The following is a 27,533-nucleotide window of genomic DNA, read 5'->3' as shown; positions in this document are numbered from 1 at the left end:
ACGATTATCCTGTCTACATTTCTTCCCTGATTCCTGCACTCCTGAATAGCCAAATGCTTTCCCACAGCCCTGGAAGACTTTCTAGGTCAGTAATATTGGATCCTGGGATTTTTGCTTGGGTTAACCTAATAAAATATGGTATTATACCTGCATATTGGGGACCTCTGGGAAGTCCATAAAAAAGACCCCTATTACAGACATGGAAGGACTTCAGTGAAATATCCAGAAATAGTAGGAATCTGTCTCATCAAAGCTGGAGAAAGAGAAAGAGGAGAGGAGAAAAGAATAAAAATTGTAAATGCTCAGAAACTAGAGAGCAGGGACAGTGCCAGGCCAACTGCCTGGGCCCACACTGGGAGAGGACACCCAGACCTACTTGTCCCAACCCCACCCTCCACTCATCACCGAGATCTTCCAGATGATGACTTCCCTACTATCCTCATGACAAAGGCTCTACTGGAAGCCCTGCTTATTTTCTTTGAAATATATTGATATACAATAGTGTATTATTTTTCAATGTACAGCACAGTGATTCAACAACTATAAACACTACTAAATGCTCCCCATAGTAAGTCTAGTTATCATCTGTCATCAAAGAAATTACAATATTATTGACTCTATTCCCTATGCTATACTTTTATCCCCATGATTAATTTATTTTATAACTAAAAGTTTGTCCCTCTTTATGCCCCTCACCTATTGCACACACCTCCTGCACTTCCCTGGCCCTCTGGCAACCACCAGTCCATTCTCTCTGTTTATAAGTCTATTTCTGTTTTGTTTGTTTTGTGTTTTAGATTCACATATAAGTGAAATTATATGGTATTTTTCTTTCTCTCATTTATTTCCCTCAACATAACACATTAGCTCTCACCAGCAAGATTTGTTTCTGGTGCTGTCCCTCCACTCACCGTGTCTATCTTCTCCATGGTGGCCCCAGGGTGACCACTCGAATGCCGCCTTGTGGGAGAGTCTGAGTCCCATGGCCTGCTGCCCTCTGCGTGTGCTTGCCTCTGCCACAGCGCTGCCTTCTGCTCTCTAGCTGCTCTCCCCAGCCTCTGCACCTCAGACAGAGCCTGCCAGCTTGCCTGGATCACATCTCGCCCCTGCTTAGGGGCCTACCTGGGTAACCCATCCCATCCTTCAAGCCTCAGATCAAGTGGCACCTCCCCCAGAGGCCACAGTGGAATGCCCGGGACAGATGGAGGTGCTCGCTGTCCCTCTCCTGTCCCCAAGGAGCTTAGTGCACACCCCAGGGACATCATTCCATATCCTAGAGGCTGTCCTGTCCCCGACGTGGGCCTCTGGCTACACTTGTCTCCTGGGCCCTGGAGATGTGATTGGTGCAGCAGAAAAGGAATGGAATCTCTAATTTAACTTAAATTATAGATGTGACCCAGCAATTTGGACCAGACCCAAATCCTGCCTGTTCTGACCCTCTTCCTTGCACCTTCCATTCACACCAAGTCCTATTTTAAGTTTTCTCTTCTATCCCCATACAAAATAACAAAGCAGTTTTCTCAATGTGGATACAAATATTAAAGGAAAATGATTTTTTGGTCACTATGGAAAATTTTAAATACATTTGAACAATTTGGGTATGTGAATCAAGTTTGCAGCTATGAATTTTATGTAATCTAAGTACAGATCAGGTAGTTATGATGAAAATTCAGCAGCCTAATTGAAATAGGCTATAAAAAATACACTGAATTTTGTAGTTCTATTGCTTAAAAAAAGAAAGCAAATGTCTCATCAATACTTTAAAAATCTGAATATGTGACAAAATGATACTACTTTTATAGATCAGGGAAAATAAGATAAATTATTAAAATATATTTCATCTGCTTCTTTTTGTTCTCCTTAATGTGATTACTAAAGAATTTAAAATTATAAGTGTTGTTTACATTTCTACAGTGCAGCATTGATACAGGAAAACAATAAAAAGTACTGTTCTTAATGCTGGCAATTATAATAGCTACCATTTATTTAATGTCTGGAACTTTAAATTTGTTATCCCATTGACTTCTCAAAAAGGCCTCAATATATACATATAACTATGTCCATTTTATGCATGAGGAAATAGTGGCTCAGAGAGGTTAATAAATTTTTCCAGTGTCACAAAGCTGGTCAGTTACCAACTCTGGGCTCTAACCATATCTCTTCAGACTCCAAAACCTGAAATCCACACATGTGCTTTTCCTCTACACCATCACACATATTTCCCCAATAGATCTGAGCCGTAATTTACCAACTCCTATCACAGACCTTAGTGTAGTTCCTGGGAAATATCAGACACTTAATAATAATAATGACAAATGAACGAAGGAATGAATCATCAGAATTTGCAGTAAAGAGGAAAATAAATGACATGAGAATTGTGAAAGCATTCTGTAAGCTTGAAAGCTTTATACAAATAACAGCTATCATAATTATCCTCCTATGATAACCCATCAAGGCGCCACGCTGAAGAGCAGGTAGATCAGCCAGTTATAAAACTTGTTAATCCTTTGTATGTGCCCGTGAAACTATCTTTTCTGTATCACTAGCACCCTCTTGTGTCTCCATGTTATAATAGCAAAGCAGGATTTCAGCATAAATAGGAATATCAAAATGATTCCTATAAATAGGAAATCAGAACAATTTCTCATTGTCACTTTTTCTCTTTCACTCCTTCAAGAACTGTGCAAAAAAGTCTGTGGGCTGAACCTGCTCTAAGGCCATAAGTTTGTCATCTCAGGCATATGGAAGTTGCGAGTGAGCTCTGCCCTATCCATAATTTCAGAGATGGAAGCAGGGCTCTGCAGAACGACAAGAGTCTGTAGTTCAGACATGGACGGCAAAAACGTGCCAGTTTCCAGGGTTAGAGTCTCCATTTTCCACTCCATATCTTGAAATCCCCTCTGCCTCAGGAAACCCCTTAGCACCTTCTCGCGAAGGTGGCAGGCTCTGATCCCCGCCCTTCCTCATCTCAGCCGCTGGGAGCAGGGCTAGCGCTTTGTGAAGCACGACCTTCTCCTCTAAAGGCAGGGGGCTTCTAGGCCATCTGACCTTCATTTAGAGCAACTAACCAAGCTGACACCGGGCAAACAGAGAAGATTTAGGTCTGGAGTCTTCGCCTGGCACTAGCAGAAGTACCACTCAATATGAAACTACCTCATGGGTGAGCCATTTAGACACAATATGAAAGTTAGTAGATGGACGGAGACTGCACATGGCCATTAGGAATGGACTTGACTTCATGCCTGCACACTCACCGCGGCAGTTTTTTGCAGTCACTGCATCCCCATAGAACCCGTCGGCACACCTCTCACAGTGGGCGCCATCTGTGTTCCCGATGCACTTCAGGCATTCCCCGGTGACTGAGTCACAGTGCCCGGCCTCGGAGGGGTCCACATTGCCGCTGCAGTTACACGGCGTGCAGGATTCCCCAGGCACTGTTGGGTTTCCATAGTAACCGTCTGCACATCTGCATAGAAGATTGAAGGAGGGATGCAAATAAATGCAATTATTCTAGACATTATTCCACCATCCAGGGGCTGAACGGGTAAATCAGGCTGACTCTTTCTACGTAAGATTTGCTGTGAAAGCAATGGCAACCCCAGGTTCTGGCATTTGCAGACCTCCTCCGCTCACTGTGAACACAGAGCGTGCGTCCAAAAGGAGCCATAAATCCAAGGGGCTGCGCCCCTAGCCCCAGGCCAGTTACACCAGCACCCTGTGACTCAGGGATGCCATGCAGCTCTCCTGTGGACATAAGTCAGAGCTCAGCACCCAGACTTAATGGGAAAAGATGACATTAGCTTTCAGATGCCAAAACAACTAATAAATCAAACCACTCTTCACCCACGGAATTATCCAGGTAATGGGATTTTAAATGTGTGAACAGTAAATACTGACTCCTTGCGATTTCCCATTGTTATTGATAAGAACTCAGATTAGCTTGAGATCAATGCTGTTCTTGAAAAATTCCTGGGGAGTTTTCATGTTTTTTAAATCAATACACTGGTTTTTCTCTATACTTATGTGAAGTAATAATTACACACCAAAATTCCAAAACCACACCTAACTACACATTTAAAAATAAACACATATGATTTATGTTTAATTTTTAAAACTTTAATGCAACTTTGGGAAACCAGTTAAGCAATGCAGAGTACCTCTCACACCAAGTCCCCAAGTATCCCAGGGCACATTGGTCACAGACCACTTCGTCTCCATTGTATAGGTGGCAGGTGGGACTGAAGCTGTGAAAACATTAGGAACGAAAGATATTTTCCAATAAATGGTGTAAAACTTCTAAAAATGTAAAATGCTTAATTTCTACCATTCCTGCGCATACAAACTTTCAATGGGTCTCCATAAGCCTCGCTTGCGGGTACTGGACAGCCATGCTCCTGGCTCCTGCTTGTTCCTCAGTCCAGAGGGCACTCCTCCTCTCTGCCTGGGCTCCGATGCTCCTGCCACGCTACATTCCTGCCCTCCAGGCTCGCTGGCACTGGTCTGCCTGCCGCGGAGCCCTGCTTGCGCTGGCCAAGAGTGAGCTCCAGCTGGCACGCTGCAGTTACCAAGGGTCCCCAGAGGCCCCACGGCTGACTGAGGTCCCTTCAAACTCCATGCCTGGGTCTTGGGGAGCCCAGTGAAGGGAGGAGGGGGGAAGCTGAAGTCCCCTAACATTTCATCAGAGTAGCCCTCATTGTATGTTTTATTCTCTGAAATTTTATGTAAAAATCTGCAAGGGGGAATTCTTTGGGCATGGGTGGAGGGAGAGCTCTAAAGGTAACCTAGTGGGAAAAAAAGAGGCTTTCAGACCGCTGGCTTGAGGGACACACAGGCCCCAGCGTGCTGTACGAGGCTGGCCCGGATGGCTCCCCGCTCCTCCCCTCACGCGTTGTGCCTCGGACTAGCTGCAATTCCTCCAGCAGGACCCGCTCCTTTACGCTGCCAGGCCTTGACACACTCAGTTTCCTTGGCCTGGAAGCCCTTCTCTGCTGCCTTCAAAGTCCTTCTCACTCTTCAAGTCCCAGATCAAGAACCTCCTCTGAGAGTCAGTCCCGGCAGATTCTTACCGTACAGGGGACAGACTCCATGGCACTCAGCCCCGCTTCTCCGAGCACCTACCATGACACCCAGTGTATGGTAGGCGCTCCATAAATATTTGTTGAATCAACAAATGACCTCAGCCCATTCTCAAAGAGCCTCATATTTACATATTTTGTTCATTAGATCAAAGTCTCTTTTCCTTCAGGAACCACAGTTTATTCATTTCTCTCCTCTCCTCCTCCTAGCCTGGCAACAGGCACACAGTATGTACTTGTGAAAGAACTGATGGCCAACATGAGACCTAGAGTCTTTGCCTAGCGAATAATCCAAATGCTTTTTTCTTTTTTTAAAGAGAGTCAGCCTCTCTGTCTTTAATTCTAATAATTACCACCAGGCAAAACTTTCACTCTCATTACACACACAGTTTGCTCTGATGATATCAGTACGTATATGAATGGCAATCCTGGCTACACTGGGCTGGGTCTGCTGGTGGAGGTGATGGGCTTACTTATTGGTGGCTGTGGAGAGGGGACAGGCACACGGCTGGCAGTCCCCAGGAGTCCCTCGAGAAGGCAGCCCATAGAAGCCAGGCACACACTGCTCACAGTGGTTCCCCGTGGTGTTGTGCTCACATGCCTAGGATACATGCATGAGAAGAAAACTCAGCTCAGAGTTCCCTAAAGGATTCTCAGATTCATTTATAAATAACTTGAAGTCCAAGCAGAAAAAAAAAAAAGACAAAATGCTAAAACAAGTCACCAAACTGTTATGTGAGGGAGGAGAGGTTGTCACATTGACTATTGAAAATGTAAGTTGTATAAAAGGGATGTGTAAGAATTTTCACTCTAGACCATATTGGGCTAAGTGGTACCAGATTTGGTACTCTTCCTGTAGGAAACAGCTGGGAAACTAGAACAAAACATATCAGACAACTCTTCTCAGACCCTGGACAATAGAGTGTGCAGGTGTGTGATCCCTGAGAGAAGGGAGACGATGGGATGAGTCCTTGGACTGCATGTCTTTCTGCTGGCGACACATGCCAAGCTGGGGTGGGGGAGAGTTATGGAGACAGAGGTCAGAATCTGGGGAAGCTGAAACCACTGGAATTTGGGCCAAGGAATGGAGCTTCATAGAGTAAGATTAAAGTACAGGGCTGCATACCAACCAATTAGGCATGGAGGAAGTGCTGGGACTAGAGACCTATCCTTTTGCAAACATCAGTTGGGCAAAACCCATCAATGACTGCTAAGTCAAGTGGGAATTTCAATGAGGAATAGGATACTTGCAGGCTCTTAGTGTCTCCCTCGGACTTCTTAGTAATGGCAAAAGAAAAGAGTAGTAAATATATAGTGGAGAACTTGACCAACACCTGGCCTGTGTAACTGGAATTAACACAGATGAGGGGTGCTGGACATTGTGGACTTTCACATGCAGTGTTCTGAGAAAGACACGGCACTGCTAATGAGGTAGTCTGGCCTGAAAGGTATAGCCTGAGTCTACTTATGGGGGGAAAAAAAAGAAAAGAACCCCAAATAAGGAGTTTCTATATATTCTATAGTCTATATTGTGTTCTTCAAGGTGCCATTATCACAAAAGACAAAGTAATGATGTGGAAATATTTCATATTAAAGGAAACTAAAGAGACATGATAATAAAATGCAATTCTCAATCCCAGATGGGGTCCTATAATGGGGGGAAAGTGTTATAGAGGACATAATGAAGTTAATTACGAAGTTAAAAAATAGATGGTAAATTAGAAAATTAGAGTATCAGTGTTAAATGTATTGATGTTGATAACAATTTATAAAGGAGAAACTCCTTATTCTTAGGATATACACAGAAGTATTTGGTGATAAATGGACATAGCATATGCAATTTATTCTCAAACAGTTTAGAAAAAAATGCTATGATTAGGTAATGAGAATAGTAAAGCAAACAGAGAAAATGTTAACAGTAAGTAAATCTGAATACACTATTCTTATTCCTATGACTTTTGTATTAATAAAATTATTTCCAAATAAGGTGTTTTTTAAATGGGGGATAATACCTAGGAGATATAAGAAGCCAAAAACAAACAAACAAAAAAAAACAAATATGATGACAACCAAGAGAAAAATCTAAAAAGCAAGCAGAGAAAAAGACACAACACACAAGAATCATGTTGATAATAATTACTACGGACTTTTCATCTGAGATGATGAAAGCCATAAGCAAACAGAACAACTTTCAAGTACTGAAAGGAAAATATGTGAAAAAATATTTCAAAATCAAAGGCAAAAGAAAGTCTTTTTCAGATAAGCAAAAGATGGGAGAATGTGTCAGCAAAGAGACATTCTCTGTGTCGAAAAAGATCCAGGTGACACTCACGTTGCTGATCCTCAGACAACATTTTGGTAGCACATCTTAGACTCAAGGTTTTTTCCCCCCAACCCCCATATGACCTTGATTTTGGTAATAAAGCCAAACAAAAACGCAACTGGCCTTTGTAAATAGCCACATGTATTACATGAATTAACTAGCTTCATTAAAATATATTTGATTATGCTCGCTTGCAAATGTCTATGATATACTTTCTTTGCTCAAAGGGCCAGATAGAGTTTTTTTTCTCACTGGAAAAACTATTAGGTAGTTTACTGAAAAACCTGGTGAGGGTGTGTTTCAGTGTTTCTTCAGGCATGTATTGCCATCCTGTTAAGTGATCATGTTAGTTGGTGGATCTGGTTCATGAAGGTATGAAAAAGCTCATCTCCCTAGAATGGAAAAACTTCTCTTGATTGGAGAAAGAAAAACATGAAGGCCAGAGACCTCCACAACTGCACATTAGGCCCCTTTCTTGCAAGAGAAAGGTGTTGGTTTCTCCCTGGGATACAAGCAGAAAGCTCAGAGGAGAATAGGGACCAAGGTAAACCACTGCCTTTGAGTGGTAATGATGTATCCATGTGGGTTCACCAGCTGTAACAAATACATCACCCTGTTGGGGATGTGGATCATGTGAGAGGCCTTAGATGTAGGAGGCCAGGGCAGGGGGTATATGGGAACTCTCTGAACCTTCCCCTCAATTTTGCTGTAACTAAAACTACTCTAAAAAAATAGTCCTGAAAAAGAACAGATGCACTAAATACAACTGGAACCCTCTCTTTAATAAACTGTATGTAAGGAGTTAGCTCCTATAAGCTAGTTAGCTATGTACAAGGCCAAAAGCTATAAACAGAAGGAAGAGTTAGAAGGTTTCTTTAAAATAGCAAGGTTTCTTTAGAAGAAAGAGTTAGAAGGTTTCTTTAAAATAGAAGGTTTCTTTAAAAGAAAAGCAAAGTTAGACTAAGGAGATATATGATGCTACCAAGTTTCTCTATTTCCTTAAATTCCAATCTGGCTTTCTATTATTTTTGCCTGTCAAACATTAATTACTTAGAAGGGAAACATAGTAACTTTACAGCAGAAAAAGCTGGCAGACTCCACCTTATCTGGGTGAGTCAGGCTCACATTCTTAAGAAGAAGACAGTGGCATTGCACACCCCTGGAAGCATGCACTGAGAGGGCCCATCACCTCCAAGTCTTCTTGCTGAAAATGCATAACCTAACCCTGGTCGTAAGAGAACAGACTTCTGGAGAATGTCCAGCCCTCTTCAAAAGAGCCACAGTCATGAAAGACAAGGAAAGGCTGAGCAACTGTCAGACCGAAAGAGGCAAGGCCACGAAATGCAGTGTGGGATCCTGGGTTTGATGTTGGAAAATAAAAAGGGACATGAATGAAAAGCGAATGAAATCTGAATGATGTCTCTAGTTCTGTTGATTGGATTGCACCAGTGTTAATTTCTTTGATCCTGTACCATGATGATTACCTGTACTATGATGACATCATGGGAAGCACAGGGAAGGTTACACAGTAACTCTCTATATGATTTTTGTGAATATTCTGTAAATCTAATATTTCCAAAAAAAATTTAAATTATAAAAATTGTTATCTATTGTAATTAGAGCTGTAAGGCCAGCTTTAAGGCAAATACTCATTCTGCCTACCTGTACCTAAAGCCAGAGGTATCACAATCACGACCTGCCGACCACCTCCCAAATGCTGGCAGAGGCCTCTGAAAAGCTGGTTTTAAGAATCCAAACAGCAAAGGGAGAGACATTTTTAAAAACCAACAACCTCATCAAGCTGTGAGAAGCTGTGTGCCTGAGAGACAGAGTCTGTGTGCAAACCATCATTTCACAGTTTCTGCAGACACTTCCTTTATAGAACAAAGAAATGAACCGGGAACCAAATGAAGACTTTACTTTCAAGAATCAAGAAAAATAAGGCACTAGGGAGAATAAGCAATCCATGGCATCATGCCAAGATCTTCTCTGTTGGTCTGATAATTTTCCCTAGCCCTATAACTCAATCAACATCTTTTGGGAGGAATATGAGCATTTTCTTGTACAGCGAATAGGCTTCAGCTGATTAACACATGTATTTTCTACAAATCTGTGCAGTGAATCCATTAGAACCCTGGAGTGTGGCCTGGATTCCAGGCATAAGATCCTAAAAGAATTCCTCATTGAAGTTAAAAAACAAGTCTTGCCCTGTATCTGCCCCAAAGTTCATTCTCAAGATAAACTACATATTTGTTAAGACCTGTTTCAATTCATATTGCATGAAAGAGGTACTTGTCTGAAGAGTTTATTCTAGCTAACAACTATAAAGTATTACATACTGTGCCAACAAGAATGATTATTAGAAGTTTTATTATTTCTCTTATTATATACTACATAATGTAACGTTAAAAAATAGTAAGACTTTCATTTAAAAGACACACCCTAATCAATGAACATTTCTGCCTTTCCATTCTTTCATAATCTTGCAAAGTAAATAATGAGTTTTCATTGTTTTGATAAAAAACCTGCAATGAAATTACATATTTCTTTTCCATTATCACCAAAACAACTTTTTTTTTTTAAAGAAAGGGTAAAAAGCAGGAAACCTCTTTTTTAATGACATGCACTTAAATCTACAAATTTCCTTTGGGGTCTGTAATGGCAAGGATAGTCTGCTGTGGAGAAAGTATTTCTTAAAAATCATATCTGTATAGCAGATGGCTTTGGGATGGGTAGGAGGGGGCATTCAAGGTTTAAGCAGTGGACTCACAAAGCAAACGCCATGAATATCACACTCAGCTGCATGGCCGTGGCATTCACAGGGTTGGCAAATTCCTCCAAAGAGTATTCCATCCACACGGTAATAGCCAGGGAGGCATGACTGTAAAAGAACGACAGTGGCCCAAGCTGGTGAAGGCCACTTTGTACATTGCACAGATCATCTTGTTTCCCAAACATTGGAAACCCAACTTGCTCAATTTTCCATGAGAACTCAAGCTTCTTTCTTTCTTCTGTTTTTTTGCCAAATATCTTTATGGAGGTATCACTTATATGCTATAAAATGCACCCATTTCAAGGGTACAATTCAATGATTTTTTTTTTTAGTAAACTTACCAAGATGTGCAACCACCACCACAATCTAGCTCCCTGTTTCTTTATTTTAATTGAAGTATAGTTGATATACAATATTACATTGGTTTTAAGAATACAACAAAGAGTTTGGCAGTTATCTACTATATTAGATGCGCCCTCCAACTAGTGCAGTTACTATCTGTCAACATAGGAAGATGTTACAGAATTACTGACTACCATTCTCTATGCTGGACTTTCATACCTGTGGCTAATTTATATTAGGATTGAGATTTTATGCCTCTGTATCCCCTTCACCTATTTCACCCACCCACCTCAGCTCCTCCCCCATGCTTCATTTCTTTTTAAAGCTAAAAATACGCACACAAATCTTAATGGCTATACGATGAGTCAGCATATAATCTAGCGGTATTCCACTGCAATACATAACACTCAGCCATTTAACCAGTATTTCAATAAAAAGGACTTTTTCTCTTAACTTTATTTTTTTTTATTTTGCTTGAAATTCATTAAATGTTGCCATCAAAGTGTTCAAGTAGGTCGGTGTCCAACTACATCAGTTGAATGGAGCTAATGTTACAGTGTACTTCCTGTGGGCTAAGTGCTGGGTAGGCCACGTGGGCATTCAAGGACACCCCTCTGACAGTGAGGAGCAGGGACCCACCCAGACACAGTAATTCATTTAATCCTCACAACAACCCTGAAACCATTCTGTCTATTTTATAGACGTGGGATCTGGAACACAGAGCACTTTGATACAGTGCATGCTGTGCCCTTGGAATGACTACAAGTCAGATGTGTGCACCTTCAAGGCTCACATCCACGGGGCTGCCCAGGGCTGCGGCAACATGAACTAGGAGGCCAGCACAATCCCATGGTGGCATGAGAGGTGGTGCGGATTACTTTTTAATCCTTATAAAAACTCTTGAGAGTATTTTGTTTATACAAATAATGTATTTGCATTATAATGCATTATAAATGCATTCATTCCCATTGACCTTGTGCAAGTCCCCTAGTGCCTCCACAAAGGCCCTCAGGGACAGCAGCCCTGAGTGGGCAGCTGCTGGAGGTCAGGGTGGCTGCTACCATGCTGACAAGAATGCCATTCCTGACCAATAGCTGTCTGCCTCTTTAAGTACCTTCTGAGTGAGTTTGATGAAATAATGAGTCCTTCAATGGAGCAGACTTGGAAATGTGTAGTGCGTTCCTCATGCTTGCTGAGCCACCATGCCATGCACACAGCACTTTCCCTCTGCAGCCCTCTGCTCCCTGCTGCCCCTCCTGTCTAGCTGGCTCCACTTTCTACCTCTGTGATTCCCCTGCTTTACCTGCTAGCTCTTCTATTCCCACATCCCACACACTAGCCTTAGGGGCACTCATCCACTAAGCACTATACACACAGGGATTAGGACCTACAAACATTTCCTGGGCCTAAAAAATAAATGTTTAAGATCTTTAAAAAGTCCATTAATTCAAAAAAACCCTGCAAAATATTTAAAATAGAATTAGAAATATTGAAATAAATATCTACATCATGAAGCATTAGGTCAACTTTATTAACTACAAAGTTTATAATTGATAAAGATTCATAAAAGCAATTATAGGTTAAAGGTTCACTTTGTAAAAATGATTTCCAAGAAATCACAATGACTTATGTTCATAATCACTGTCAGTCATGAACACAGGAGAGGCAGGATCATGTGGTGGCAAACAGCACAGATGAAGTTCAAGTCCTGATATGACCACTTTCTAGCTCTTTCCTATGGAAGAAGTTAAGATAGTGCTAAACACATACAAAATTCTCAGTAGGAGAGAGTTGTTATGAATATTATGTCCAAATAATTTCAAAATACATTTCAAAATGTTTTTAGCAACACATTAATTTTATTGATGATTGCCAAGTGAATTTTCATTTACTTCACACCTAAGTAACAGCCAGGGATGGTAAAAAGCCTCAGAACAGAGCTGTGTTGTCTAAAACTTTCCAGGTTGCATGTTGGTGATTTGTAAATGTTCAAATACAATTGAATTCAATCCTCCTTAGAAATGCAAAATGCACTGAGCATCACAGCTCTCTTGTTGACTAAGGCAGGAGAGCAGGCCTAAGTCAGTGCATTTCCTGGTGCCCAGTCCACCTGGAAGAGGCACCAGATTCCTTTAAACAATTCAACTTCTGATATTCTTACATCTTTCAAAGTCTGAAATAAACATTGGGTTCTATAGCTATAATTCAGATGTGGGTAATTACATCATCTTCAAAGCACTTTTTCCCTCTTTGGAAAGAACAAAAAGAGGCACACAGGGAGTCTTACCTCGCAGGAGATCCCTGCATAGCCATGGGGACATTCACAGTGCTCCACCTCAGTGGCCAGGGCCAGGTCTATAACGTTAGGGCTAGCTGTGTCCAGAGAGACAGAATCCAGCCTACAAATAGACAGGCATCATTACATGACTTACACCTTCACAAACAACATCTAACACCTTGATGAAGATGGATTCTTAAAACATGATTTAATCAAACAAAATGTTGATATGAATTTTGTAAGAAACTAAAGATTTATACAAAAATATGCTTTCTAGGAACTGTCATTATTCCCTGAAAACACATCAATGTTTGGTGCAAAGACGAGCTATAGCCCAGTCAGCTGCAGGAAAGGTCTGATGTGCATTCTGGGTTGAAGCACTTCAAAAAAATGAATCCATCCAATCTTCTTATCCCTAATACAGAGAGATTGCCCTTCAGTGTATAATTCTGTGTTTACTTTAGCTGCATCCAACACACATGCTTAGCCTGGCATTGACAGAAATTGACCTTTTCAAAGTAATAAAATGACTAAGGATGGAACCATTAGCTTCAATAGACTGTAAAATCTAAGACCATGAACATCAGAGCCTGAAAACCAGATGAACATGGTTGAGACAGCTGCCAACTCATCATGCATTTCTCAGAAAACCACCCTGACAGTTTCTGATCATGACACCAAGTCTATCTCCTACCAGACAGATGAACAACTATTCTTACATCTTCAATAAAATTATAGCAATAAAAAATAGTTTAAAGATAGCCACTTCCATTAAATGTGTCCTGAAAATAATCAAGTAAAATCTATCAAGCTTAAAATATATAATAAAGGAGGAGTTTAAAGATGGCAGTTTGAGAGGAGAGATAGAGGCTTCCTCCTAGAACTGCATACAATTCAAAAATATACTTGGTGCAACTAAGCCTGAGAGAGCAACAGGAAAGAGGACTGTGCAAGACTGCATACACCTGGAGAAAAGAGCAGACCTCACAGAACAGGGTAATGTACCAAAGCTGTGGCCCAGCGAGATCCAAGCCCTTCCCCCACCCCAGCTCACTGGTGGGAGGAAGAGAAATGGAACAGGGAGGGACTGGAAGGCCTGGGACTGCTGAATACCTAGGTCTGGAGATCTGCTCTGGGAGCACAAACCTACATTTCATGGTGCTTTCATGATACTTGCGTGATTACGGGGTTGGAAAACTAATACAGGCAGAATTCCTAGAAAGATGGAGATTCCAGCCACTTGTGGAAAGCAGGGATCCATATCCAGCTGCTCTGGGATAAAAGCTTATACCTGTGTGACTGGCCCACTGGCTCAGGCAGTGGAGACAGACATAGCAGCCGGGAAGCAGGAAACAGCTCTTTCCTCCCCCCAGGCACCAATACCGCTCCCCTGTGACCCCCAACATTGCTTCAGGGGCTGAGCAGCTCCAGAGTAGAGTTTCTGGACACTAGAGGGCTCCATGTACAAACATGAAATGCCAAAGGAACCTGGTCCAGAGTAAAATTAATATAACTCCGGAGAAAGATTTAATTGACATGGACCTTGTGACTCTTCCTAAAAGGGAGTTCAAAATAAAAATCATCAACACTAATGGAGGTACAGAAAGACATCCAAGAACTCAGAAATGAATTCTGGTCAGAGATCCAATCGCTGAGGAGCACGATGGAGGGTATTAAAAGCAGGTTGGATACGGCGAAGGAGACGATAAATGAAATAGAAACTAGAGAAGAGGAATACAAAGAAGCTGAGGCACAGAGAGAGAAAAAAGATTTCTAAAAATGGAAGAATATTGAGAGAACTCTGTGACCAATCCAAACGGAATAATATTTGCATTATAGGGATGTCACAAGAAGAAGAGAGAGAGAAAGGGATAGAAAGTGTCTTTGAGGAGGTAGTTGCTGAAAACATCTCCAGTCTGGGGAAGGAGATAGTCTCTCAGGCCATAGAAGTACACATATCTGCCAACACAAGGGACCCAAGGAAGACAACACCAAGACACATAGTAATAAAATTGGCAAAGATCAAGGATAAGGACAGACTATTAAAAGCAGCCAGAGAGAGAAATAAGATCACATACAAAGGAAAGCCCATCAGGCTAACATCAGAGTTCTCAGCAGAAACCTTACAGGCCAGAAGGGAGTGGCATGATGTATTTAATTCAATGAAGCAGAAGGGCCTGGAACCAATATTACTTTATCCAGCAAGATTACCATTTAAATTTGAAGGAGGGATTAAACAATTTGCAGATAAGCAAAAGCTGAGAGAATTTACCTCCCACAAACCATCTCTACAGTCTATTTTGGAGGGACTGCTATAGATGGAAGTGTTCCTAAGGATTAATAGCTGTCACCAGAGGTAATAAAACCACAGTAAAGAAAGTAGAACAGCTAATTACTAAGCAAAGGCAAAATTAAATTAAATATCCCCAAAACCAATCCAGGGATAGACAATGAGTACAGAATATGATACCTAATATACAAAGAATGGAGGAGGAAGAAAAAGGAGGAGAAAAAGAGAAGAACCTTTAGATTGTGTTTGTAACAGCATATTAAGGGAGTTAAGTTAGACTCTTAGAGAGTAAGGAAGTTAACCTTGAGCCTTTGGTAACCACAAATCTAAAGCCTGCAATGGCATAAGTACATACCTATCGATAATCACCCTAAATGTAAATGGACTGAATGCACCAATTAAAAGACATAGAGTCACTGAATGGATAAAAAAACAAGACCCATCTATATGCTGCCTACAAGAGACTCACTTTAAATCCAAAGACATACACCGACTAAAAGTGAAGGGATGGAAAAAGATATTTCATGCAACTAAAAGAGAGAAAAAAGCAGGAGTTGCAGTACTTGTATCAGACAAAATAGACTTCAAAACAAAGAAAGTAACAAGAGACAAAGAAGGATGTTGCATAATGATAAAGGGGTCAATCCAACAAGAAGATATAACCATTATAAATATCTATGTTCCCAACACTGGAGCACCCACATATGTGAAACAAATACTAACAGAATTAAAAGGTGAAATAGAATGCAATGCATTTATTCTAGGAGACTTCAACACTCTACTCACTCTGAAGGACAGATCAACCAGACAGAAGATAAGTAAGGAGACAGAGGCACTGAACAACACAATAGAACAGATGGACCTAACAGAAATCTACAGAACTCTACACCCAAAAGCAGCAGAATACACATTCTTCTCAAGAGCACATGGAACATTTTCAAGAATAGATCATATACTAGGCCACAAAAAGAGTCTCAGTAAATTCAAAAAGATTGAAATTGTACCAACCAATTTCTCAGACAACAAGGGTATGAAACTAGAAATAAATTACACAAAGAAAATGAGAAATCCCACAAACACATGGAGGCTTCACAACATGCTCCTAAATAACCAATGGATCAATGACCAAATAAAAACAGAGATCAAGCAATATATGGAGACAAATGACAATAATTCAACACCGCAAAATCTGTGGGACACAGCCAAGGCTGTGCTAAGAGGAAAGTATATTGCAATACAGGCCTACCTCAAGAAAGAACAATCCCATATACACAGTCTAAACTCACAATAAATGAAACTAGAGAAAGAACAACAAATGAGGCCCAAAGTCAGTAGAAGGAGGCACATAATAAAGACTAGAGCAGAAATAAATAAAATTGAGAAGAATAAAACAATAGCAAAAATCAATGAAAGCAAGAGCTGGTTCTTTGAGAAAATAAACAAAATAGATAAGCCCCTAGCCAGACTTATCAAGAAAAAAAGAGAGTCTACACACATAAACAGAATCAGAAATGAGAAAGGAAAAATCACTATGGACACCACAGAAATACAAAGAATTATTAGAGAATACTATGAAAAAGTATATGCAAACAAACTGGATAACCTAGAAGAAATGGACAACTTTCTAGAAAAATACAACCTTCCAAGGCTGACCAAGGAAGAAACAGAAAATCTGAAGAGACCAATTATCAGCAAAGAAATCGAACTGGTAATCAAAAACATACCTAAGAACAAAACACCTGGACCAGATGGTGTCACCACTGAATTTAATCAAACATTTAGTGAAGACCTAATACCCATTCTCCTTAAAGTTTTCCAAAAAATAGAAGAGGAGAGAATACTTCCAAACTCATTCTATGAAGCCAGCATCACTCTAATACCAAAACCAGGCAAAGACACCACAAAAAAAGAAAATTACAGACCACTATCCCTGATGAACATAGATGCAAAAATACTCAATAAAATATTAGCAAACCATATTAAAAAATACATCAAAAAGATCATCCATCATGATCAAGTAGGATTTATGCCAGGGATGCAAGGATGGTACAACATTAGAAAATCCATCAACATCATCCACCACATCAATAAAAAGAAGGACAAAAAACCACATGATCATCTCCATAGACTCTGAAAAAGCATTTGACAAAATTCAACATCCATTCATGATAAAAACTGTCAGCAAAATGGGTATAGAGGGCAAGTACCTCAACATAATAAAGGCCATATATGACAAACCCACAGCCAACATCATACTTAACAGCAAGAAGCTGAAAGCTTTTCCTTTAAAATCGGGAACAAGACAAGGATGCCCACTCTCCCCACTTCTATTCAACATAGTTCTGGAGGTCCTAGCCACGGCAATCAGACAACACAAAGAAATAAAAGGCATCCAGATTGGCAAGGAAGAAGTTAAACTGTCCCTGTTTGCAGATGACATGATATTGTACATTAAAAACCCTAAAGAATCCACTCTAAAACTACTAGATCTAATATTTGAATTCAGCAAAGTTGCAGGATACAAAATTAATACACAGAAATCTGTGGCTTTCCTATACACTAGCAATGAACTAGCAGAGAGAGAAATCAGGAAAACAATTCCAATCACAATTGCATCAAAAAGAATAAAATACCTAGGAATAAACCTAACCAAGGAAGTGAAAGATCTATACTCTGAAAACTACAAGACACTCATGAGAGAAATTAAAGAATATATCAATAAATGGAAACATTTTCCATCCTCATGGATAGGAAGAATCAATATTGTCAAAATGGCCATCCTACCTAAAGCAATCTATAGAGTCATTGCAATTCCTATAAAAATATCAACAGCATTCTTCAATGAACTAGAGAAAATCATCCTAAAATTCATGTGGAACCACAAAAGACCTCGAATAGCCAAAGCAATTCTGAGAAGGAAGAATAAAGCAGGGGGAATTATGCCCCTTTTGTTGGCAAAAGTTGAAAACAGCTACATGCAAGAAAATGAAACTGGATTATTGTTTAACCCCATAGACAAAAGTAAACTCGAAATGGATGAAAGACCTGAATGTAAGTCATGAAACCATAAAACTCTTAGAAGACAACATAGGCAAAAGTCTCCTGAATATAAGCATGAGCAACTTCTTCCTGAATGCATCTCCTCAAGCAAGGGAAACAAATCAAAAATGAACACATGGGACTACGTCAAACTAAAAAGTTTCTGCACGGCAAAGGACACCATCAACAACAAAAAGGCATCCTACAGTATAGGAGAATATATTTGTAAATGACATATCTGACAAGGGCTTAACATCCAAAATATATAAAGAACTTAGATGCCTGAACCCCCAAAAAGCAAATAACCCAATTAAAAAATGGGCAGAGGATATAAAAAGGCAGTTCTCCAAAAAAGAAATTCAGATGGCCAACAAACACATGAAAAGATGCTCCACATCACCTCACACCAGTAAGGATGGCCAACAGAGAAAAGACTAAGAACAACAAATGCTGGCGAGGATGCGGAGAAAGGGGAACCCACCGAAACACTGCTGGTGGGAATGTAAGCTAGTTCAACCATTGTGGAAAGCAATATGGAGGTTCCTCAAAAAACTAAAAATAGAAATACCATTTGACCCTGGAATCCCACTCCTTGGAATTTACCCAAAGAATACAACTTCTCAGATTCAAAAAGACATATGCACCCCTCTGTTTATTGCAGCACTTTTTACAATAGCCAAGATATGGGAGCAACCTAAGTGTCCATCAGTAGATGAATGGATAAAGAAGATGTGGTACATATGCACAATGGAATACTATTCAACCCTAATAAAGAAACAAATCCTACCATTTGCAACAACATGGATGGAGCTGGAGGACATTATGCTCAGTGAAATAAGCCAGGCAGAGAAAGAAAGATGCCAAATAATTTCCCTCATTTGTGGAGTGTAACAGTGAAGCAAAACTGAAGGAACAAAACAGCAGCAGACTCACAGACTCCAAGAAGGGACTAGTGGTTACCAAAGGGGAGGGGTGTGGGAGGGCGGGTGGGGAGGGAGGCAGAAGGGGATTGAGGGGTATTATGTTTAGTACACATGGTGTGGGGGATCACGGGGAGAACAGTGTGGCACAGAGAAGGCACATAATGGATCTGTGGCATCTTGCTGCACTGATGGACAGTGACTGCTTTGGGGTATGGGTGGGGACTTGATAATATGGGTATATGTAGTAACCACTTTGTTTTTTCATATGAAACCTTCATAAGAGTGTATATCAATCATACCTTAATAAAAAATTTAAACAAACAAACAAATAAATAAAAATAAGATAAGATCGAAATGCCACCGGCACAGGTTTTCCCTCCTGCTGATACACACCTGTAAAGGGCCTTTTCTGCAGAATGGTAGTTGGCTCTGATCAAGAGATGTGTCACATTGGCAAGGACAGTCATCAGCCGGTCTCGATCTATCTCCCTTTTGCTATTAAAATCTCGGAAGTTCTCGGGCACAAGCCTAACCATGTTAAAATACTCTTCGTAGGGTTGCAATGACAGGCCCTCAGCCCAGGTGCTTATAACGAGTCCATTTCCCTAACATTTAAAGACAAAAGGAAATAGTTATAATTCAGTTTTGTGCTCCAAACACAAAAGCAAATTTGTATTCAGCACCATGTTTTTTCTCTTCTGCTCAGGTTCTTCAGGCAAACTTACAATGGTGCCTATAACTCTTGGTCTCAGACGATCAGAGAAAAGAGGTTTTCTTGTATTTCTCTCAGAGGGATTCAGACAATAAAATCTAAAGACCATGTCCTTTGCTGGGATCTTAGGAAGGAAACAACATGTATTTTCCCAGTTTTCCTTAAAGAAACCAATCGGACACCCCTAATCTTTAAATGGAGAACAAAAATAGAAAAAGTATGTAAATCTACTTCTAGCTTTTCATAAAATTGCTGTTAACAAAGAAGATTTACCTTACATGGTTTCTACCTGCTGCAGGTTGGAGGGGGAGGTACAGGTGATTAACGATGATTGAGACAAATGCAAACACTGCAGCCAAGACCCCAAAGGGGTTTCTTACCCCCTTGGGAATCCTTCAGGGTGAGGCTGAACTGGGTCTTTTTGTGATGGGGGATCAGGGAGTGAGGATTCAGGGATAGTGACAGTGGTTGAAGATAAAAATGGCAACCCATCATGTGTCCCCAGACTGCTGAGCACTGCTGCCTGATCGTTCATGTAGGAGGCAATAGCAGGAGGGAAGGAGGGGCTCAGAGGGATGCTGGCTCCCTTGTAAATGTGAAAATATGGTCAGCTGCAGAATCAAGGGAGGAGCAGCCTGTGCCACCCCAGGTAACTCCCAAAATGGGCCCAAAGCCAGAATTCTCACACTCCATCCCCATGGGTGTCCAGGCCAGGCAAAGTGCTCCAGAATGGCCACAGGCCATGAGCTCCCTGCTACCACAGCCCACTATGGGCCATAAAACAGTCACCCACTAAGCCTTCCAGCTCTCTAGCAAAGCACCGTGAAAACAATTACCTTAATGATAACGTCAGTGTGAGAGATGAGATCGCTGCCCAATGCCTCCACTGGAATATCATAAGACACCGTGTACTTCAAGAATCCACCAAATGCAGTCAGCTGAAACATTTAAGTGAACATGAAAACCAAGGGGAAAAGGAGCACATCCCCTCAAAAGAGGAAGTGGTCGCTTGGATCCTTCTGGAAACAACTAGGCTGCAAGACGTCTGAGTAGCCACAATATGTAAGGGAGTCTGCATGAAAGCCAGTGAAAAGAAAGCATAATATATGTCTATTTTGTTCAACTGCTATTACCAAAATGCAGGATATTATTTAGATGCACAGAAGGAAGATGTACTCCTCCTTAGAGAACCCAAGGTAAATCAGTATAAACTTTTGTTAATCACACAACAGACATTTATTTTACTTAGTTACTCTGGTGGAAGGGGAATTTGATCCACGGCTACAACCTCAACATTTTGATGTCACTGTCCTGCATGTAGGAGAAGAGTAAGGAGCATGTTTGACCAGCAAAAAGGACCAAAGGTCTTTCTTCCTGATTAGATCCTTTAATGTCTAGAAGAGAATGTGTTTCTGACAGATATATTACAATAATGCAATGTTCAAGATCCAATCTTTATGCCATAAAAGTAGAGAGATGATCTTAAGAGAATGACCTTTGGTGATAGATCACATTGTAAATAGTATGCATCTTCTAGGGTTATAATTTGATAGGAAATATAACCATTCTCAAAAATAAACACTATTTAAACATACACAAAATGCATTATAAAATTAAAATACTACCAAATTACCAACAAATTAAATCGAACCTTGCCAAGCTACAAGACCTAAGCTACTATGAAACCTGCCCTTATTTTAAAATAAACCAAATGCATGGCCAAGGTGAGCAGGGCTTATAGGTGAGCTAGATTCCACTGAATGTATTTTCAGATCAATCAGCATCTGGAGAGAAGTGGCATTATTGGTGGGGAGGGATGGACCAGACTTTGAAGGGAAAAAATCATATTCATCAAATCTCCACTTTGTTCAGTCACCTTTTGTATGTTCTTAAAATGGAAAGTTTTCCATCTGTTCTTCAGTGTGAACTTTACATGAGGAACAGTCCGTCATGCTAAGGGAACTGGCACAAGGCCCCTGAGTGCTTCTTCTGTGCCTGGCCCTCCACTAAGCTACGGGGGCCGAGACAATCATACAGCCCACTAAGCAGTCAGGGATGTGACCGCCGCTTCACAAAGGCCCACGTACTCCAGGAACCCAGAGGAAAGTAGACAGTCTGCCAGGGGAGAAGCAGGCAAGACTTCATACAGCAGACCTCCCAGGGCGGATGGGCCAAGAACAGAAGTTCTCATTTTAATGATACTAATAAACTCAAGCAAGGATAAAAAAGACCATGTGAGTCAGGTGTAAGTAAACATTCTTTGATTCTCTATCAAACACTCAATTGACCAATAACACTACTTAACATGCAATAAAAGTTTTTCTTAATGTACTCTGAGGTCTTGTCCAGGATGCCATTACATCAGCAATGGCTTTACCTTATTCCCCAGGTAGGCCTCTGGGGCTGACCAGTAATACGTGGAAGTCAGCCTCTGCATGACTGCAGAGTTGTTGACCGTGATCTGATGGTGCCTGCCCAGCGCATCCTGCTGAGATGGGATCTTATTTGGATTGATCAAGTCCATGACCAGCCACCCAGACATATCTTTCACCTTAAAAATAAGATACAAGGATTTCTGAATATGAACTAGAAGCCACCTTAGATTCACCCAGTCCAGTGCCAATATCATGACAACGGAGAGAGATTGAGAAAGCTTAGCTGGGGGTACAGTTAACACACTGTGGCCACAGGACCCCACGGCCTGTGACCCTTCTGCTTGTCAAAGAACTGGGAAAACCTGAGAATGAGGTACACAGCCCCCAGATCCAGATCAATTGCAAGCAAAATTGTAAAGGCCACAGACACATATTATAGATTTTTTTAAAAAGCAAAGACCTTTATAAATGCACTGAATAAAATGTCTTTTGCTAACTCTGATTTCTTCATTACTGCCTCTTGCTTTTTTACACAAAAGACAAAAAATAATGTATAAAAGTAACCTCTAGATCCTATCCTCCCAATTTGTCCCCTACACAGAGATGACAAATGATCGTCCCAGTACTCTGACCACAGGAGCTCACCTTCAGGTTCAGATGGGAACTCCCCACCTCCCCCAGGTCCCTCCCACTCCTCACCAGCCTGATGGTGGCAGAGGAAGGGAGGGGAAGAGGAGTCAGCAGCTAGCCCCCTCGCCCGCTCCTTCCCTGTCAAAGTCAGGTGTCCTGAGAGGGCATGTGGGGAGGAGGGGTGGTTACCCTGGGTAAGCCTTGCCCCCTGCAGCTTCTCCCTGGCCTCCAGCCATCACACTCTGTCTACTCCTAGTCACCAATGACACATCAGAACTCCCTATTTCAGAAACAGCTGGGGATACCTTGCCTACCCTCATAATCCCTGTGCCACTTGCTATTGTTGCCACCAATTCCACCTTCTTGAGGCCAGAACATTCTGCATGACCCACGTCCTGGTGTGTTTCCTGGGCTGAGACCTACATGGAGCAGGTGGGGTGAGATCTGACTCCAGAACTCAATGCATTTCCCCACAGAAGAAATCTAGACATGACATATTCTGCAAGACCATGATAGCCTATTGCTTGGATAGGAAATTGTCTGCAGGAACAATCACATGATCTAGGAAGAAACTTCAATGACTCTTTAAGAATGGGCTGCCTCTGGGCCATGCCAATGTCACAGGAGAGGACGAGAGCAGTGTTACAGAGAAAGTGAGCCTCGTCACCTCGTAACATAGTCCCACAGAGCTCATTTGAGGTGGTGCACTTATTAAACCCTGGCTCGGGGAAGGTGCCCGCACCTGACCGATGGGCCAAGAAAGGCTGTCACAGACATCAGAGACGCCAAAGCAGAAGCACTCGGAGCAGCCCTGGGGGTTTCTTTCCTTCAAGTCATAGAATCCCGACTTGCAGCGATCACAATTCTTCCCCTCAACATTTTCCTGCAAGTTGGAATAAAACAATAGCTTCTGAAAGCAATGTGTCTTGGGTAGAGGGAATAAAATGACTGACATGGCATTAACAAGAAAGGTGTTTAGTGATCCAGAGAAACAGGTAAATAAATAGTGGCTCAAAGTAAATGTCAAGCTAGTGAAGTCAATATTCCCAGAATAGATACCTAGAAATAATTATCAGTTGATTATGTAGTCAACTGTGAGGCTAGGAAACTTGGAGCTTGGTTATTACAGTTGACCCTTGAACCACACAGGTTTGAACTGTGTGGGTCTCCTTATATGCAGATTTTTGCAATAAATATACTGGAAAAAATTATGAGATTTGTGAAAATTTGAAAAGAAATGCTTTCTTTTCTCTAGCTTACTTTATGTTAAGAATGCTGTATATTAATACATGTGACTTTAAAAATATGTGTTAATTGACTGTTACCAGTAAGCTTCTAGTCAACAGTAGGCTATTAGAGTTAAGTTTTTGAGGAGTCAAAAGTCACATGTGGCTTTTAGAATGCACTGGGGGTTGCCACCCCTAACCCCTGAATTGTTCAAGGGTTAGCTGTATATCAAAATGGTTTTTTGTACTGTTCTGTTTTAAATCTTCTGTTTCTATTGATCTTTCAAGAATTTTAAAATCTGAAGAGGGCTGTATAATTGTCTTATTAATAAATGCTCAAGATTATTTTCAGCCAAATATAATATGTACCTAAGACTCTGCTTACATGGGAATAAGCACATAAGATACAACATGTGATGTGAAGTCCCACCAACCACGAGGGAAATGGTCATGAATATCAGAGAGCCAAATAAAACACTTCCCTGGTATCCAATTCATGCACTTCTTATTATTTTCCAACTCCTTTTAAAGAGAAACCCTGAGTAACATATGTACCTTCAATTAATATTCTTAGAAATTTAGTATTTACCTGGTTCTCCTCTAAACATAAAGCTGGAAAAGAATGTTGTAGAGGAGTTAATAGCCAAGGCCTAAGACATGTAGTATTTGATTTCATCTAGGAAGTCACAGAAATACTTCTGGAATATATGTCCATTGCCTAGAAGGCACCAGAAAAGCAAACCAGATACCCGTCTATGTGTAAAAACACATACTGTGGCCACCTCTCTGTGGCATGACATCATGCTTCTCAGGAAGGGGCATGTGGGGAGTTCTGCTTAAAAAGAACTGATCACCTGAGCCAATGGGATGTGCTCCTTTCTCAGGAAACCTCAAAGGAACCTCGCAGATGGCTGTGACCTCCCTGCATACCTTACAGAGACAAGGCTCTGAGCACGGGTCCTCGTTCACACTGCCAGCCCGACTGCAGGCACAGCTGACACAGGCTGGGTAACCCTTATAGCCAAACTGGCAGTGATTGCATTTTTCTCCTGCATAGCCTTCTTTGCATGGACACTGACCCGGCCACTTCCCTGGAAAGAAAAGAATGGCAATGACCCAACAGGAAGGCAGAAAATGTTTACAGCAGGGATTGGCGAATTATTTCAGTAGAAAGTCAAAGATGAAATATTTTAGGCTTTTTGGCCAAAATGTTTCTATTGCAACTACTCAACTCTGCCACTATTGCTTGAAAGCAGCCACACATAATACAAAAGCAGATGGGCACAGCAATAAAACTTAATTTACAAAAACAGGCAGTGTTCCACATATGGCTCATGGACCACAGTTTGTCAACCTCTGGCTTAAAGAAAGAAAATAGAGATGAAATGCAGAGGCTGGTGGAAATGTAAAATGGTGCTGCGACTTTGGAAAACAATTTGTCATTTCAAAATGTTTTGCACAGAGTTACTATATAATCCAGCAATTCTCCTAAGCATTTATCCAAAAAAATGAAAACATACATATAAAAAAAAACCTCATACATGAATGTCTGTAGCAGCACTATTCATATTGGCCAAAAGGGGAAAAAACGGAAATGTTCATCAACTGAAGAATGGATATATAAAATGTGGTATATACATACAATGGAGTATTATTCAGCAGGAATAAACAGCTGAGGTACCGATACATCCTACAACATGGATGAGCCTTGAAAACATTATGCTAAGTGAAAGAAGCCAGTCACAAAAGACCATATCATATAGTTCTATTTACATGAAATGTACAGAACTAATCTATATAGCTAAAATAAATTAATGGCTGCTTAGGGCTGGGTGGGGCAAGGGTGGGGAGAAATGGGGAGTGATGGTCAAAGGGTAAGAGTTTTTTTGTGGGGTAATGAAAATGTTCTAATACTAGATTGTGGTAAAGACTGTGCCCATGAATATACCAAAACACACTGACTTGGTGCTTTAAATGGGTGGACTCCAGGGTAGTGAATTATATCACATGACAAAGTTGTTTTTTTAAAGCACAGGGCAAATGGTAGAGGGCAATAAGCACCATTCACTCTTTTTAATGTCAACTCTGAAACTTTCTAGTTGTGTAACCTCAGCCAGATTTCTTAACTGAGCTAGTTTCCTTGCCTATAAAATGTGTTAACTGATTTCTACCTGCTGTGGATGAAAGGGTAATTGTCATTGTAAGCATCCTCATCCTCATTATCATCCCTAGTACCATTCACATGTAAGAATTGATTCACTTGTGTAATTTACCCTCCACATTACCAGGGTCCCCCCACCCTAAATTGGTACATCTTGTCAATAATCCATCTTAACTGCTAGTGACTGAAAATTTGATGGGGTCACAAGTCTCTGAACACAAGTCTCTCATGGGGTCACAGTCTCCTTTTCAGAAAATTCTGGTATTTACAAGTCCATCTGCCAGTTTTTAAAACAGAAGGAACACTGACATTTACAAAGTTAACTGGAGAATTGTTTGCCTTGTGAGATGATGCATACAAAAGCCTTTCTAGTATCTTCTAAGAGCTAAATAGAGTGATTGCTATTTACTGTGTTCCACATAGGGCTTTAAGCTGAGCTTGATTTCTTCTTTCATCAAATGCTCAATTAGCTGCTCAAATGTCCTTTCATCACCCCCACATGGCCACCTCCACATCCTGCCTACCTCCAATCAAGATTCTTAATTTTGCTTGATGCCCAAGGCACTTACTCTGCCTGGAGTTACATTACACAGGCCCTTGTTTGTTCAGTGTCTGCCAGTGAGCAGGAACTTTGACCTTCTTGTTCAAGTATATATGCCTGGGTCCTAGAAAACTGCCTGACACAGAGTAGGTGCTCAATAAATATTTTGTGAACAAAAGAATCACATAATCAAATTGCTACACAATGGTAATAATTCCACTAGGTACAAATCTCCCACCAAAAAAAAAATCAATTGCAAGCAAAAAATGAATCAAGTACTTACCTTTGTGTAAGTCAGAATGGAGATCATCCTTAATACAGACAGAGCTGAGGGACCCCCAAGGGTCACAGTCACAGGGACGACAAGGGTCATCCTCATAAGGAGACACCTGAAAGGCAGAGTTTGTCCTGGATGATCTTACAAGAGAATAGCAATGAGAGTAACAATACAACGATCACACCGATGGCACGGTATTGGCTTTTTATTCAAGATGTGACTACTGTAGTGATTTTGTGAACCCAGGGGTTGTGGGTCTCAGGAAGAGAAGGTGAGCTCAAGCTGAAAAGCCCCAGACATCTTTTCGATGATGACAGCAGTGAGTATCATTAGCAAAGTGAAATCCTTTCCCATTACCACTGGTTCCACGGCCTGCCTTGCTCTGCTATTTCTCAGAGCCATATGTAAACATCACCTATGACCACAGCACCACAGGGAGCTGTGTGACAGCTACTTACCAACTGGGGATTGACTGAGCACTCCCTGTGGGCAAGCTGCTTGGTCACCGGCTGACTCCTCACATTCACCATTACTATCACAAAACCCTGGCACTATACAGCTAATGGGC

General features: G+C 41.1%; 1 protein-coding gene across 2 annotated transcripts in view; it reads right to left on the bottom strand.

Annotated features, from left to right (window-relative positions):
• The window catches only part of LAMA1 (laminin subunit alpha 1), a 156,979-nt gene that overhangs the window by 78,028 nt on the left and 51,418 nt on the right, over window positions 1–27,533 (bottom strand). For both annotated transcript variants that reach the window (XM_036880704.2, XM_036880705.2), the window contains exons 9-19: window positions 26,972–27,077; window positions 24,917–25,077; window positions 23,503–23,643; window positions 22,133–22,306; window positions 20,592–20,693; window positions 19,437–19,648; window positions 12,801–12,912; window positions 10,169–10,279; window positions 5,549–5,676; window positions 4,158–4,244; window positions 3,255–3,466 (exon numbers count right to left, since the gene is read on the bottom strand). In XM_036880704.2, the coding sequence (XP_036736599.2) occupies window positions 3,255–3,466; window positions 4,158–4,244; window positions 5,549–5,676; window positions 10,169–10,279; window positions 12,801–12,912; window positions 19,437–19,648; window positions 20,592–20,693; window positions 22,133–22,306; window positions 23,503–23,643; window positions 24,917–25,077; window positions 26,972–27,077 (1,546 nt within the window). The remainder of the gene's footprint in view (window positions 1–3,254; window positions 3,467–4,157; window positions 4,245–5,548; window positions 5,677–10,168; window positions 10,280–12,800; window positions 12,913–19,436; window positions 19,649–20,591; window positions 20,694–22,132; window positions 22,307–23,502; window positions 23,644–24,916; window positions 25,078–26,971; window positions 27,078–27,533) is intronic.

Source organism: Manis pentadactyla, chromosome 6, assembly GCF_030020395.1.
Source record: "Manis pentadactyla isolate mManPen7 chromosome 6, mManPen7.hap1, whole genome shotgun sequence".
In the NCBI taxonomy this organism is placed as follows: Eukaryota; Metazoa; Chordata; class Mammalia; order Pholidota; family Manidae; genus Manis; species Manis pentadactyla.
This window is presented reverse-complemented; position numbering and strand designations above follow the sequence as displayed.